At 33.5% G+C, this 14,566-nt stretch overlaps 1 protein-coding gene across 1 annotated transcript in view; it reads right to left on the bottom strand.

Annotated features, from left to right (window-relative positions):
* Positions 1 to 2,880: 2,880 nt before the first annotated feature.
* Positions 2,881 to 14,566, bottom strand: part of LOC108753171 (nephrin-like) — a 310,959-nt gene continuing 299,273 nt past the window's right edge. The window contains exons 13-17 of the mRNA XM_018494530.1: positions 13,710 to 14,060; positions 6,639 to 6,920; positions 4,946 to 5,040; positions 4,321 to 4,593; positions 2,881 to 3,467 (exon numbers count right to left, since the gene is read on the bottom strand). Coding sequence (XP_018350032.1) covers positions 3,390 to 3,467; positions 4,321 to 4,593; positions 4,946 to 5,040; positions 6,639 to 6,920; positions 13,710 to 14,060 — 1,079 coding nt within the window. The 3' untranslated portion in view covers positions 2,881 to 3,389. The remainder of the gene's footprint in view (positions 3,468 to 4,320; positions 4,594 to 4,945; positions 5,041 to 6,638; positions 6,921 to 13,709; positions 14,061 to 14,566) is intronic.

The raw sequence follows: 14,566 nt of genomic DNA, 5'->3' as shown, positions 1-14,566 counted from the left end.
AACATTGTTAAATGTTACCCTTAACATAAAAGGAAAAGGAGTAGTACACGTAGTTAACGCGTTGCTCTTTATTACAATCGATGCCGGCTTTTAGCCACGTTTCGCCTTCGATGCGAGTCGTGGTGGTTACACTATACAACAACAATATCGAATTCGTTCGAACAACAGTTGCTTTCGCGCTACGATCTTATGAGTTAATCAGAATGAAAGTGATGTAAACTATTCTCAACATTCTCTTGCTAACAAATTAGATGAGAGAAACTAAGGGAGTAATTTTATCTTCCTTTAAAATGTTTCTTTTTTTTTTTTACATCACTTCCATTATAAACTCATATGTCAGAGACGGGTGCGATTATTTACATCATAAATTAATTTTCCTCGAATTTGATCTGATTGCTTATATTAGTTATAATGATCTAATAAACAGCTAAAGTATACTACTACAATAATTGAATTCTATTATATCGCATATCGTACAAAATTATTATTTTTTTTTCAATTAAATCCAATAACATTAGAATAATTATTTTGATCGCTAAATATACATATTTTAGTCCACTATAAAGCCTATATTTTTCTAAAAACTCTTTTAATTAATATTAATAAAACAGGTTATAAGAGAAAACTCTAAATTTTTTATTGTTTGGTAAATTTTTACTTTCTTTCATAAACAGGATAAAACATCAAAACGGAAACGTTTAAATATTTTCATTTACACGTGGACATATGAGAAAGACTCAGAAAAAAGTTATATTATTTATTGAGGCAGATATAATGATACATTGTTTCAAATACTATAACTTTTTCCCAAGATGCTTTCTAAGATGTTTACCTCATAAAAATTCGTTTTTTCGTTTAAACGTCTCATTCAACAAGGCATAAAATAATTTCTCTAGATAATCATCGATTCTTAACAATACTACGTATAAGGTACAGCAATTTTGAATGTTCAGCAATATAATCATAATAATAAAAATCATAAAATTGATTTGCGATTTATTCGATCGAGTAAGTGCGAATAAAAAACAAGCCCGTCTCTGTTATATGGCACCTTCGCGCATTACAAATCCTGCGCTCTTCTCAGTCTTCTCGAAGTGTCGCGCGTGACGAAGCTATCGCGAGGATTCTTTACGATGATCATCATCATTATTATCATTATTAGTATTATTATCATCGGACGTGCCCGTCGAACGTTTTGTTCGACTTTTCAAGCATATCATTGCCCGATGAGTAGCTCGTAAGGATTCGTTGCGTCGACAATCGATCGCGAATCGTACCTCCTCGTTTTATCCGCCTTCTCAGATTTCTACTCTGCTCTACCATCAACTTTATATAATGCTCGTTCTGAATAAAACGGCCTACGCGCTATGTGAGTGCTATACAGATAGTGGGTAACTATAAAACAGAAGAGAAAAAGAAAACGTTTCTCCCGTTGCTATAACGTCAAAGCTCATTAACGTACGTTCGCTTCTTCCTTAAACGTACGCAGTCTTTCGCAAAAGTAGATGGATCAAAATGTATTGAAAGGATTCAAGTCTATAAAATGTCAATATTTCATTTTTTAAATCAGATAAATTTAGAATTTACGAATTTGCTTAAATATTACTTCGTTTGACTTTGTACGAATAAATGTTCCATGAAATCGACAAAAGTTTATTTTAACGTATCTTAGAGTTAGTTGTTCCATCTTCAGATAAACTATAGTAATTTATCTATTGGATAAACAATAGAGTAAAAGAATAAGAACATAAAAGAGTAAGAGAGTAAAGCAGTGAGCTGCAGTTTACTGAAAGGTAGCACAACCCAGCCTTAATTTTCAATAAAAAACTTATTTTATAATTCCTCTCTTTAATTATATCTTCCTCGTGAGAATGAAATGAATGAATAAGATAAAAAAACACGTAAAAGAAACGTAATTAACGTGGAGAAGAGAGATTTGTCGAAATAAATTTTTTTTCAATTCTTTCTCAATCCATCTATTTTTACACTTATATATTTAATGATAACTTGTTTTAGAAATCATCTTAATTAAATTTTGGGGCAGTGTAAGTAAAATTTGGGGCAGTTTGATTTATTTTATAATACTTTTTAATATTTTTAAAAATAAGTTCAAAATATAAAAAATAAAAAGTAAAAAGTTCGAGAAATATTTCTTTTAAAAATCTATAAATTGGTTAATTGTAAGCTACATTTCAATGATAATAAAATGTTGATTTAAAATTCTAATAATTAGAATTTTAATAGGATATAAATGAAGCTATTTGAAAGTAATATCAAACAAAAATTCGTAGAACGGTAGACAGAAGACGCAAAACAATAGACAATCGCGCGACTAACTTTTTATCCTACCAATCACACTAAATCGTTGCGTTCGCAATCTATTTCCATCGGCGTTGTTTGATTTACACGCCGAGGCGGGCGAAGTGCTATTTCGATTTTTAACTCATACCTACGGGTACTCGTCAAAATCAATGTGTGTATCAAATATTTTCAACAACCAGAATTCCTCTTTTTACAGAACTTTGAAGAATGGAGATATTATTGGCTCTATCGATACCATTTTTATCGATAAATATTCAAAATTAATATTGGGACTTTTGAGGTTCAATTATAAGATTTATTAACTAGATATATATATATATAAAGCATGTATATAAAAAGCTTTGAAAATAGACTCTATAAATTATTATTTAAAGAAAAGATGAAAAAGAGATTTAATACATTTTTTTCCCATTGCAGAGGATGCTCTAAAATTTTCAATCTTTTAAACTAGATTTTGAGTCGCCTTTTTCTCTGCACGAAAAATCAAATAAGAAATATTCACGGATATTGTAGGTATGAATTAATAAAAATTGCATAGGAACTCACCGTTTTCCGCGTCATTATGAACGGTGCTTTTTTTTACAAGTAATTATTGCCAACTCTTCGATAACATTCATCGTATAATGAATTATTCGGTCGATGGAACAGTGAACGCCTCTGCTCCGAGATCAAAATAGTGCGTTCGCCCCGCCTCAAATTTTACGGACGGCTGAAAAACAGTTCAATCCTTTCCCCGACTCCAACCAACCACTATCACAAATCATTCGGTAAAGCGCATAATCTATATGTGTGTGTATATATATAATATATATATATATATACTCCGCGCGATTTCATTAATTACTTTCATCGTCGAACGAATCCTCTATTTATAACACTCGTAGTAAAGGTCTAACAATTTCTACTAGTGAAGGGCTGCGGCGCCTTCTTCGAAGAACTTCTCACTTAACACATACATGGATCGATGTGTACTTTTATTTTCTTTTTCTTTCCAAGAGGGAAGGGAAAACATTAAGAGACGTTTAGGTGCGAAATGGAATCGTGAATTACGATGCAGCTTGTTGGAATCATGTCGTTGGCGCATTCGAAGAAGGCGGTGTGTCGGTGCGCCAAATTGAGCTGCTCGAGTGGCTGATCGTAGTGATCTAGAAGAGGTATAAATCGTAATTAAAGACTAATTATTTTCAGTTAGTTAGAATAATGTTGCGATAATATCGCTTTTCTCGACTACGACAAATCCATTGTAATTTATTGTTTGCTGCATAGATGAATGAATGCCAATTTTGCCATAATTTTGCATTAACTGTCAAATGTTTTCAATACAATACTCTTTCTCGAATTCTACAATTACAAAAATTATAATTTTACAAAGTTACGCAATTCTTATTTCACTTTTGCCACCGTCATCTAAAGTGATTTTTTTAATTCTGTCTCAAAAAATGTACATACTAAGTACTGAAATATGTATATAGATTTACAATATTTAGTACTTAAATTGTATCCTCTGCAGTTATACAGGATGTATTTGAAATAACGTCCATATCATACAGTGCTATTCCTAATCAAAAACTGAGTCGAAAAGTCCTCTAACATTTTGCAAATTTCGCAATATTTTTTTTAGTTATCTAATGAGCAAAATGTCTAAAATCAACATATACAATAATTTTAAGAACTTTAAGATATCTTTGAGAGTTCTTTAAGAAACATCTTTAAAATATTTCAAAGAACATTGGAAGATATTTCAAAATTGTCTTGTACATCGATTTTATCCATTTACTTAGCAATTTTTAGAAATTCATATCTCATTAACTATTGTAAAAATTGCAAAATAGAGGACTTTTCAATTTAATTGTTTATTAGAAATAGCACCGTATGATTAGTGGGCGCTATTTCAGATGCACTCTGTATATAATTTTTTCTTCGCCGTTTTAAAAATTCAATACAATAATAAATTATAGGGACTGTAATAACGGTTGATCATTTTTACAAGCCTATTACCTTATTGTCGTGTCCGATCAATGGTGTCTCCGCCGTAGTTTCGTCGCTGGAACGATTCATGTACGGATGTGGCGGTGGCACGTAAATCGGTTTAGAATGACTGGCGACTTGCGCGTAAATCGTCGGCTCCTGGATCGGCTGTCTGCGCGTTAAAGTCGACATAGGCAGCATCTGGGGCCGTTGGATGCTGGAGATTTGCACGGGCTGGTAGCAATTCGGAGGTATTCGTCGGTTTCCCCTTAGCGCTAATTCGACGTATGTTAACTCGGATCCCTATTAAGAACAATATTATTCCAAGAATTTGAACATGATTTGATCGATTAAGAATTCAGTTCAAATATTCAATATCGGACATTACATGCATTTTTTAAATAAAAACCGATTAGTTGATTTATTATAGCGGAGGAAGTGAAGTCATGATGTAAGTTACTTAAATATAAGTTTTTTTTCTAATTAAAGTGCTAAGTATTATATTAAGCTGTATTTACTTAAAAATATAACTTTACTATGATCAATGTGTTTTTATAAGAGGATTACATACACATAATTAGAAATTAATTGTGACTTCGGACTTAGATGTTAAATGTACTATTATTTTAGGTACATAATTACAAACTGTACTTACGTTGTTTGTTGCTGCGAAGGTATTCACTTCCGGGCGTTGCTGCTGCAGTACATATCGCGGTGATGTACTTTTGCATAATTCCGCATATGAATTCTCTATAATACAATAAAGTACAAAGATTAGTGTGTGTTGTGCCCTTACACTATTAAAATTATATAGTTTATGCATATGTTACAACTGATTATAAATTAATATTGCAATTTCTTGTTATATCTGATTATAAATTGATATTGCAATCTTTCTCTCTCTCTCTCTCTCTCTCTCTCTCTCTCTCTCTCTCTCTCTCTTTCTCTCTCTCTTGTTGCAACTGATTATGACTTAATATTGCAACTTCTTGATATAACTGATTATGAATTGACATTTGCAATTTCTTGTTTTAAAGAACTTTGACCTAAGAATTTTTATGTACACACACAACTTAAGTTCCATCATAAAATCAAAAGTTTTTTTTAGGAAGCATTTATTTATTATCTGCGTAAATATATACCGCTAAAAAATGAAAAAATTAAAATAGATATTTAATTTTAGTAAATTATAATTATCTTTAAATTAGTTTATCTTCAAAATATATGAAAAAAATATTTTGTGAAAATAACCTTCAATGGCGATTGAATTTTGAAGTACCGATTAATTTTTTTGTTTAAATATTTGAGTAAGTTATCAGTAATTATGGAAGTATAAAATTAATTAAAGTAAAAAAGCTTATTTTGCTACAAATACTTTTTATCAACTAGGCAAGCAAAGCGCCATTTATGATCAAAGTCAGACGTTGAAATAATACTTTATAAATATATTTTAGGAAGATTCAATATGGCTACCATATAGGAATAAATTAGTGTAAATCTGAATGAATATGGCATACCTACAAAATTGCATTTTTAGCTTTCAATTTTTTCAGAAAAATAAAAAAAGTCCAAATTTTAATGTTAAACCTTTCTAAAGTTGTTGTAACATTTAGTTTATGCGTTACGAATTTATGAAAATAGTCAATCATATTTTTAGGAGGTTTCAACCCTTTCTTCCTTGCAAATTTTACATGAGAGACAATTTTTGAGATTATATTCGTATTCAGCGTATTTTATTTACTAAAGAACAGTCTTTCATGATAAAAAAGCAAAAGACATATTACATAATGTAATTTTTATCTTCACACAGTAGAACACACACTAATTTTTTCATAAAATAATCTTTCTAGTGTACAAAAAATTCTAGAAAAAATATATATTATATTTTGACATATGAAGAATATCCAGCGAAATGTTCAGTCTCTTATCTTACTTTCCAAGAAACCACTTTTTTTGTAAAAGATGCTCTTTTTTTCAACTTTATTTCTGTATAAATAATTAGAAAAAAAACAAAAAACAAACAGATATAATGACCGTGAAAAACATGTAAAATACATAATAATATATAAGAAAAATGTAAAGTTATATAATTGATTTCATTAAATTGTGAGCAGTAGATCTTAAAAATAAAGAAAAAAAAAATGTGGGAAGTATATTCTCCACTGCTTCTCAAAGAGATAATTTAGCTAATCTCTAGGTAAAGCACTTTAGCGATTAATAACGATGATAATGACTAATAACGAGAATGATTTATTTTATTCTGGATGCATTTATCGTGACCCAATCACTGGATATATACCAGATAGAGGAGCATGCTGCGAAGCGGAGTGACAGGTACTCTTGCCTACCGTTTGCATGTGGTATTATATCGGGATTCTTCTCGAAGCTCTCGATGCTATCGGTACTGAGGGGCAAGGTCGACGATTTGTCAAGCGGAGACGAGGCGCCGGTTCCCGACGCCGCCAGGTTCGCCATGCCGCCGTCGTCATGAGAGTCCTCCTGAGATCGAGGTCGATAGCGAAGCTTGACAGCCAGCACGATCACGAAGATTACCAGAAGCAATCCCGCTGTGGCTCCCACCACGGCACCCAATAGCGGACCCGACAGCGACAGCATAACTGGCGTGAGGGCTGCAAATTGTGTCCAATTGTTTCGGGGCGAATACGAAGAAAGGGGGAGGACAATAGCGGAGAGTGTTCAAATTTCGAAGGAAAGTAAAATAGCTGCAATAATGTGCTCCGTTAAATTTTACGATAATTAGAAATGTCTCTATTGTCATCCGACCAAGAAACGTAGGAAACATTATAACAGTCAGTCCGTTAGATATATCTTTTTCCTTAAAAAATGAATTTTTACAGAAAATATTCTATTTAAGTTGAATATTTTGATATATGAAAGATACTTTTATATTTATGCCGAAGGCTGTAAGTGATCTGTCCATTCTTTAAATACAAGGAAACAGCGTTGCTGTCTTTCGCGTCTTATCGGGTATCGAAAACGAAACTCTTATCTTGCATATTTTTCAGAGAAATGTGTTAACAAAAGATCGCGGAATGAAAAATGCATGAAACACTATAAAAGGAACTGCTTTGCTACGTCGCGATTTCCTCGCGAATGTCGATTCGATTATGGATAAAGCATTTTCGATATGAAAGCGGCTTTACCGTCTCTTTTGTGTGGTATGTAATCCTTATGGAGAAAAGCTCCGAGTTTTTGTTTACAGTTCGAATACTTTTATCGTGACTGACCGAATGAAGACAATCGCGTTGCCAGATTTACAAAGAATCAAGTGCGCGTGTTTGATGTTTTCACAAAAAATTTGTCAGGTTTTTTTCATGTAATTTTTTTCTTGCTGTCGATAATTATTAAAATAATTTTGCTCGCGATAGCTAATAACAACCGTTGATTTTTTGTACAATTTTTTGTTATTACGTCCGCTAGGAAAAAATATGTCGCGACACGAGCTCATAAAAAAAAAAAAGAAGGGAAAAAATATGCGCGTCTCGCGTGTCAGAAATATTTATAAATGAGTGTCGTGCATAAATTTATATATGCAAATTATGATAGATTATGATGATCGCGTGAGGTAATGCATGCGTTCGTCACACTTTCTCACGATGTGAAGAGCGTTACTCGATAAAGAGGGAAGCTCGAGGATTACTTGAGGAAGACAACACTCTTTTATGAAGAAATGAGCGACGACAGGGTGAAATGCATTCGTGTTTTCGACTCTGAGGATCTTACGGGTACTCTACCTTTTTATTCGTGTGCGATTAAAGTCCGTGAAAAGTGTATCTCGCAACATAAATCTAACTCGGAAGCAGGAACACCATGCCGCAAGCATAGCATCCTAGAAACATCCTGTACGCTTCTGATACGTTGAAAGTACGCGCAATAGCTATGTGTGTATGTGTGAATTTGTATGTGTATGCGTGTGAGAAAGTATATGTGTGCGGCGTGGACCGTAAAAAATGTGGTCGTAAAAAATGCGCACGTATAAGGTTTCTCTTAGCAGCGACGCGATCGTAAAGGTAGCTTCGCATTGGAATCTACCTACGTGGTAGCATTCCTGGGGTTTATCACAACCCGGTCGATTTACGGAATGCAATGAGAATTTACAACACCCCTCCTCCTTTATCCGTATCTTTAAAATAATCTAATTATATCGCGCCAAAATTGTTACTTCCTGCCTATTAATATTCGCCCGAGCATCGCTAAAAATCTGAATAATTCACTCATATAAAAAAATAAAACGGCAAATTAAAATTCTCTACATTCTACCCCGATTTCTATCCATAGTATAGCTTCTGTTAAAGCTTCATTCTTCTAGATAGATAGATTCTATCTAGTAGATATTTTAAGTTATGCTCGCTTGAAATGTGTGTGATTATACGCGCAAAATTGAACTCGATAAAATTGAACTCGTTTCTGCAATTAACAGGTAGATTTTTTTTTAGCTTATAGAAATTCGATTCAAGTTAAAATAGCTTCGCGACTTTTCCAGTAAATGTTAAATCCGCGTACGTCATTTTCGTAACAGGCGAAGCCGAGGTTCATGGAAAAATAATCTCTCTCAAATACGCAGTCGTCGAGTGTTTGCGCACATCATAGATCATGCAACCGCATTAGCAATGAATTTGGGATTCAAATGCACTCCATTCTAAACTCCTGTGGTATACTCAAGTTTGAGGCTAATCAAAACCCACTTATATTCGCGAACTCTGTTAAATGAATGCCTCTCCGCTGGCTCTCGTCCTTGTTCTGGCCCCGTTCCTTTCCACATCCCTTCCTTTCCACACCCCTTCCTTCTAAGGTAATATTAAAGCCAAGGATGCATCAACATTCGTGTCCATCAAACTAAGCTAATGACGATTTGAATTCATACCTCTGTACGTGCGCGGAAAATATGTTCTATCAGATTTGTGAATCTTTAGGTACACTTTTTTATTCGAAGTACAGACAATAGTGAGTGATCATAAACGAAAGTTTTTTGCAAACTTATGCATGTATTAAAATAATACACGAGAGAATATTTCAATAACATTAAAAAAGACGCAAAAAAAGAAAAATAGTAGATATGGCTAAGATTTTATTGTTTACGGAGAAAAACTGTTTCAACTTTTTTCAAATTAAACTTGAAGATCATCATCTTTTATAATATCGGACTCAATAAAAAATAATTCAATAATAAATAGGAAATAATAAAAAGGGAAATAATAAAAAAAATGTATTTATTTATTTTTATTATGTAGATAAATCGCAAATATACTTTTTGATTCGCGTTTTCACAATATCTGTCCATTTTGCACCAGGTTTTCTTAATTTTCTCGAACATGTCTTGCGATATAACGTACGTTTTGTGTACATACGGTTAAACAAAAATTTGTAGAAAATAGATATATAAATAAAGAAATCTGTATAACATTCAGAAAGTATAATATATGAGAAATTTTCATAGTAATAAATAAGGCGACAAATGTAGCTGTGTTTTGGAACAGATTAATTGTAAACTTTAAATTAGACCTTCCGGATTTATATTCTGGACTTGTCTTACGAAACACCTCACGATACAATAGATGGATGTGAACAAATCTCTGGTGCATGACTCGAGCTCTTCGTGCAATAACGCCGCGTTCCGTTGTGCGCATCACTTGTGCGTGCAGCTTCATTGTCTTCGAACTTAAGCCGCTTTCGGTGACCTTATCTATTAATTTACGAAAGATTAATTGAAAGCGCTGTTCCTGAAACTCCCTTGTGTTACACGTTGCTAACGTTGCTGCTCGCAGAATCTACTTCATTTGGGAAGCTTAAAATTATTTGATCGCGTAGCAGCCTGTTGTCTAGCAACCATAACATTACAAATAAATACAATAACGACAATTATTTCACATAAATGTGCTTAAAATGACAATGAAGTTCAAATAGCAAAATGCCTCGATGCATTTTATAGAAATTATTGTCGAGTTTAAATTTTATTAAATTAAATATAATATATTAATGTATACTCGAGCGACCGACTGCATTCAAGTTTTAGTTTCTAACATTTCCATTTAAGGACGTCAAGAACATTTCTCGTGATGCTTAAGAGATGTTACGTATATCATTGCGGACGATCAAGTTGGAAGATCAGGCTTTGGCCACAGAGGAATTTTGGATGAATGCTCCTTGACGGGATTTACACGTATAAGCGATTGTCTTAGCGATTGTCTTGTATCCCTTAGAAACAAGTTCTTCCGACTTTGCTCTCTCATGCGCGGGCTAACCGTTCGCGGGATATGCCAGGGTAAACCGATTTCCGCCAAGAACGCGGCGAAACCTTCGATTAGCATATCTGCTCCAGTTATCTTCATCGATATTATATCCATAATATCGTTATACGTACCATAACAAAAGTTGGTGGTAATGAAATAGCATAATCGCATTTAAAGATCGAGTACATGCGTCACGTTACCGGATACGAAATACGTCATTTATTAGCGTAGCCGGGGACAGACTGTTTACGTAAACGATTTGGGTGTCATCGCAAAAACTAACAAACGCGATAGAAGATAATGGATTACTACATTCATTTATGATAATGCTTGTCACTCTTGTCACGTAGAAGCACCGCTTAAACTTATAAAAATATTTCGCAGAGTAGAATACGGAATTATACCACCTAATAAATTTGAAAAATTTATTACAACTCTTTATGTATTTTTTAAAAATAATTGTATGGAGATAGCTGCCATGTTGATTTAACGGTATATGCATTTTATACTTATGTGGATTTAATAACATTAATGAATATTTTTCATTTATCGCAGTTTTCATTTATGCACGATTATAAAATAAATATAAAACCGATAAAATATTTTTACACGAGAAGAAATATATTGAAAATACGGCCGATTTTAAGTTTTAATTGTATTTAAGTAATTAATTAGTATTATTCTTTAAAATATTTTGCTGTAGTAAGCGCGTATTGCAGAAACGTCTAGCAAAACTAAATTTTTTTATCTCGTATTATGTCACGCATTAAATGTGATTAATATGCAACGAGAAATAAATAGAAAATGATCATATATGCTTGTCAAAACGCGCATACAAATACATTAACACGCTTTATTAAATAAAATTGAATTTGATATATAAATTATTTCTTTGATCTAAATATTGCAGCATAAGTATTTGTCGCATTTAAATATGACTGAAGAGTCGCCTCTTTGAACATTTTTAATTAAATGTACAACGGTGACATCGCTAATAAGTTGTAACTTTTTTTTTCTACTTCGTTAAATCTTATATTAAAAAAAAAAAATGAAAAAGTAATTAATTAACATGCAAAAATATCAGCAGTGTTTTTTAAGTCATAACATAGATATTTTCTTTTTGCATCTTAAGTGATGCATGATACAGGAAAATTAATAAAATATACATTCACGAATACGTGCAAGAGAAATTTGCAAGCCAAAGTTTGAGTATAAAGAAACTCAAAATATAAGCGTGATAAGTACTTAATATAAGCGATAACAAGATACATCTACTAGTTTAATCGAGAAAACAGGCAAAATCTTCTTACAACGAAGGTCACGTAGCGTAACGCGCTTTAATTATATTAACACGAATTTGGCGCATGCAAGATCTGACCGTATCGTACAAACAGTGTAACAGTATTTCGCAAGTCAATCGCGGGATTCCCTGGTGATTGCCTTTAATTCGATAGTTCAAGCTCCTCGATGGACATGAAAAAAAAGAACTTGCTGTACGTGTGCAAAACAAATATGCAAATTTCGAGATACTTCGTGATGAATTTGCCGAAGTGTTGACCTGTTGGGTGGTTTCCACTGACTGAGCATTTTCATTGCAAACGAATCACTGTGTAGAGTGTTAGACTGTTTTAGCACGTATTGCACGATTCGGATGAAACGTTTTTCTACGAAGCCTTTGTCACAATAATTTCTATCGTATGAAAATAATTAGGGACAAATATTGATTGATAAAAAGAATGGATGTTAAAAAGGAATCGATTTTTGCCCAAAAAGAAGTAAAAAAATAGTTTTTTTGTAGATTTTGATCTCCTGGATATGATAATTATTAAAAATTTCATAGCATTTACGGAATATTTTGAAAATTGTGCATGCGAACATGATTATTTATTCAAGTTTCAATATTCTTGCTTAATTTTCGAGGTGTTCCTCAAAAAGCACGAATTTTTTAATAACTTTATTATATCTAGAAAAAATCAAAATATATAAAAGACACATTTACTTACATTAAAACAAATTGGCTCTTTTTTTTAACATCTTTTAAAAAAGAGTAAATTTTTACCCAAAAAAATGCAAATAAAAAAAATAGTGTTTGAAGATTTTGATCCGATAAAGTTATTAAAAAGTTCGTAGCGTCTGAGGAACACCTCGAAAATTAAACAAGAATATTGAAATCTGGATAAATACATCGTGCTCAATTTTTTGAGGTATTTCCTATCCGAGTTTTTTTATTAATATAATCATATTTAGGAAGTCAAAATCTATAAAAAATATTCCTTTTACTTATACCTTTTTACGTTGACTCCTTTTTAACATCTTTTTTTTATAATTTGCTTAAAAAAGGCAAAAAGATAAACAGATGAAATCGATTTGAAGCGATTTCGAACTTCTTGCTCAAACAAGAGCTGCAGAATATTATAAAAAAAAGATTAATTCAATTAAGAGTATTAATATATAGCTGCGCTTATTTTATTCGAAAATACTACTTTTTAACTCCTCAAAACAATGCTATTCGGTTAAAACTGAGGGAATGATAACGTGATAAAGTATGTAAGTAATTATCATTATTGTATATACAATACGAAATTAGAAGAAGCATTTACAAATAAGTGGATGTGATAAAATAAATGGACTACTTGGGCTTTCAAGTAATTAGAAATAAAATATAAAAATTGCAGGCGATCTAATAATTGCTTATTCCTTTTTTTCGTTATATATATATAATTCCTATATATTTATTGCATCACGATTTTCATATCCATAGCTTGTGACAGCCATAAGGGTCCATAAGTGTAATTCAAAATAAGAATTCGGCAACGGCATCAACGGTATTCAAATAATGTAAGATTAAATGGGTAGTATAGACTCAAGACACAGAGGAACATACCACTCATAAGTACGAGTCGTTTGTTCCAGAATCTCGCGATCGCGATGCGGCTCTTGTCCAAGACGTCACCGGTTGATAAAAGAATAATTTGAATTGTACAAACTGGCAAAGAAATAGACGCAATCGATTTTCACAGCTCGCTCGACGCACAACGACGAATGTCGTTCATCGCTGCTTCGATGAGCTTTCGAGTAAAAGCACCATCGTAGAGGTGAGGGCATAGGGCGTGGGGGCGGAGGTACGGGCGGGTTGGTAGGACGATCCATTGTTTATCTGGGCCCTACCTGGGTAACGGTGGTGCTCCTTATTGGTATTACCCTCTTGAACAAAGTGCGTACTGAAGAGGACCGTGGCGTCGCTCATGGCCTGCTCCGTCATGATCCTAAGGGACAGCATGAGACCGGATTGGCTTCTGTCGACCGGCAGATCCGTCACCTCGAGCATGCTCGGCGTCAGACTCGTTGCGGACGCCAGCAGTCGCCTGGTGTCGGCGTCGAAGACCTGTAGTACGTAGATGGCCGTGTTCGTGTCGAAGTCGAGCTCGCTCTCGGCGCAGCTCACCCGTACAGTCGTCTGGCTCTCCTCTCGGATCGTACAATTCTCCGGCGAGGGTGGTTGCGCCAGCCTCTCACCTGCTACCGGAAGTGGCACAACACACCAGCCTCAGCCTTCGTCTAACTGACTTGAGAGCGCGCGGGATGGTTTCGGAGAGTAGGGAAGTCGAAGGTATAGCTCCGACAGCAACGCGAAGCCGAGAGTTATTTTAGTAAGGGAAATACGTGTGACGCACGATGAACGAATGATGGGAGATTGCGATTGGATAATAGCGATGCCCGATAAACTTATTTCGGGCAATGAACTTTAGTAATTGGCGAGCTCGTGTCATGTTGCAATTGAAAAAAGACTGATGAACAAACAGAAATGTTCTCATTTGTAGATTTGAAAATCGAATTATTGAAAATTAGAACCCACGATTTTGTGAGTTCTAATTTTAAACCGAATTTAACAACAAATAAAGGTCAAGCTAAATCTGTAGTACGTAAAAAAAATTCAATCGCAAGCGATAAATCTTTCTTTTTATGAATTTCACGAATTGTGATAAAAAATAAGATTGAGAAGTAACGTATTTGTAATGCGATTA

This window comes from Trachymyrmex septentrionalis, unplaced genomic scaffold, assembly GCF_001594115.1.
Source record: "Trachymyrmex septentrionalis isolate Tsep2-gDNA-1 unplaced genomic scaffold, Tsep1.0 scaffold66, whole genome shotgun sequence".
In the NCBI taxonomy this organism is placed as follows: Eukaryota; Metazoa; Arthropoda; class Insecta; order Hymenoptera; family Formicidae; genus Trachymyrmex; species Trachymyrmex septentrionalis.
Note: the sequence above shows the minus strand (reverse complement) of the source record. Positions and strands in the feature narration are given on the sequence as shown.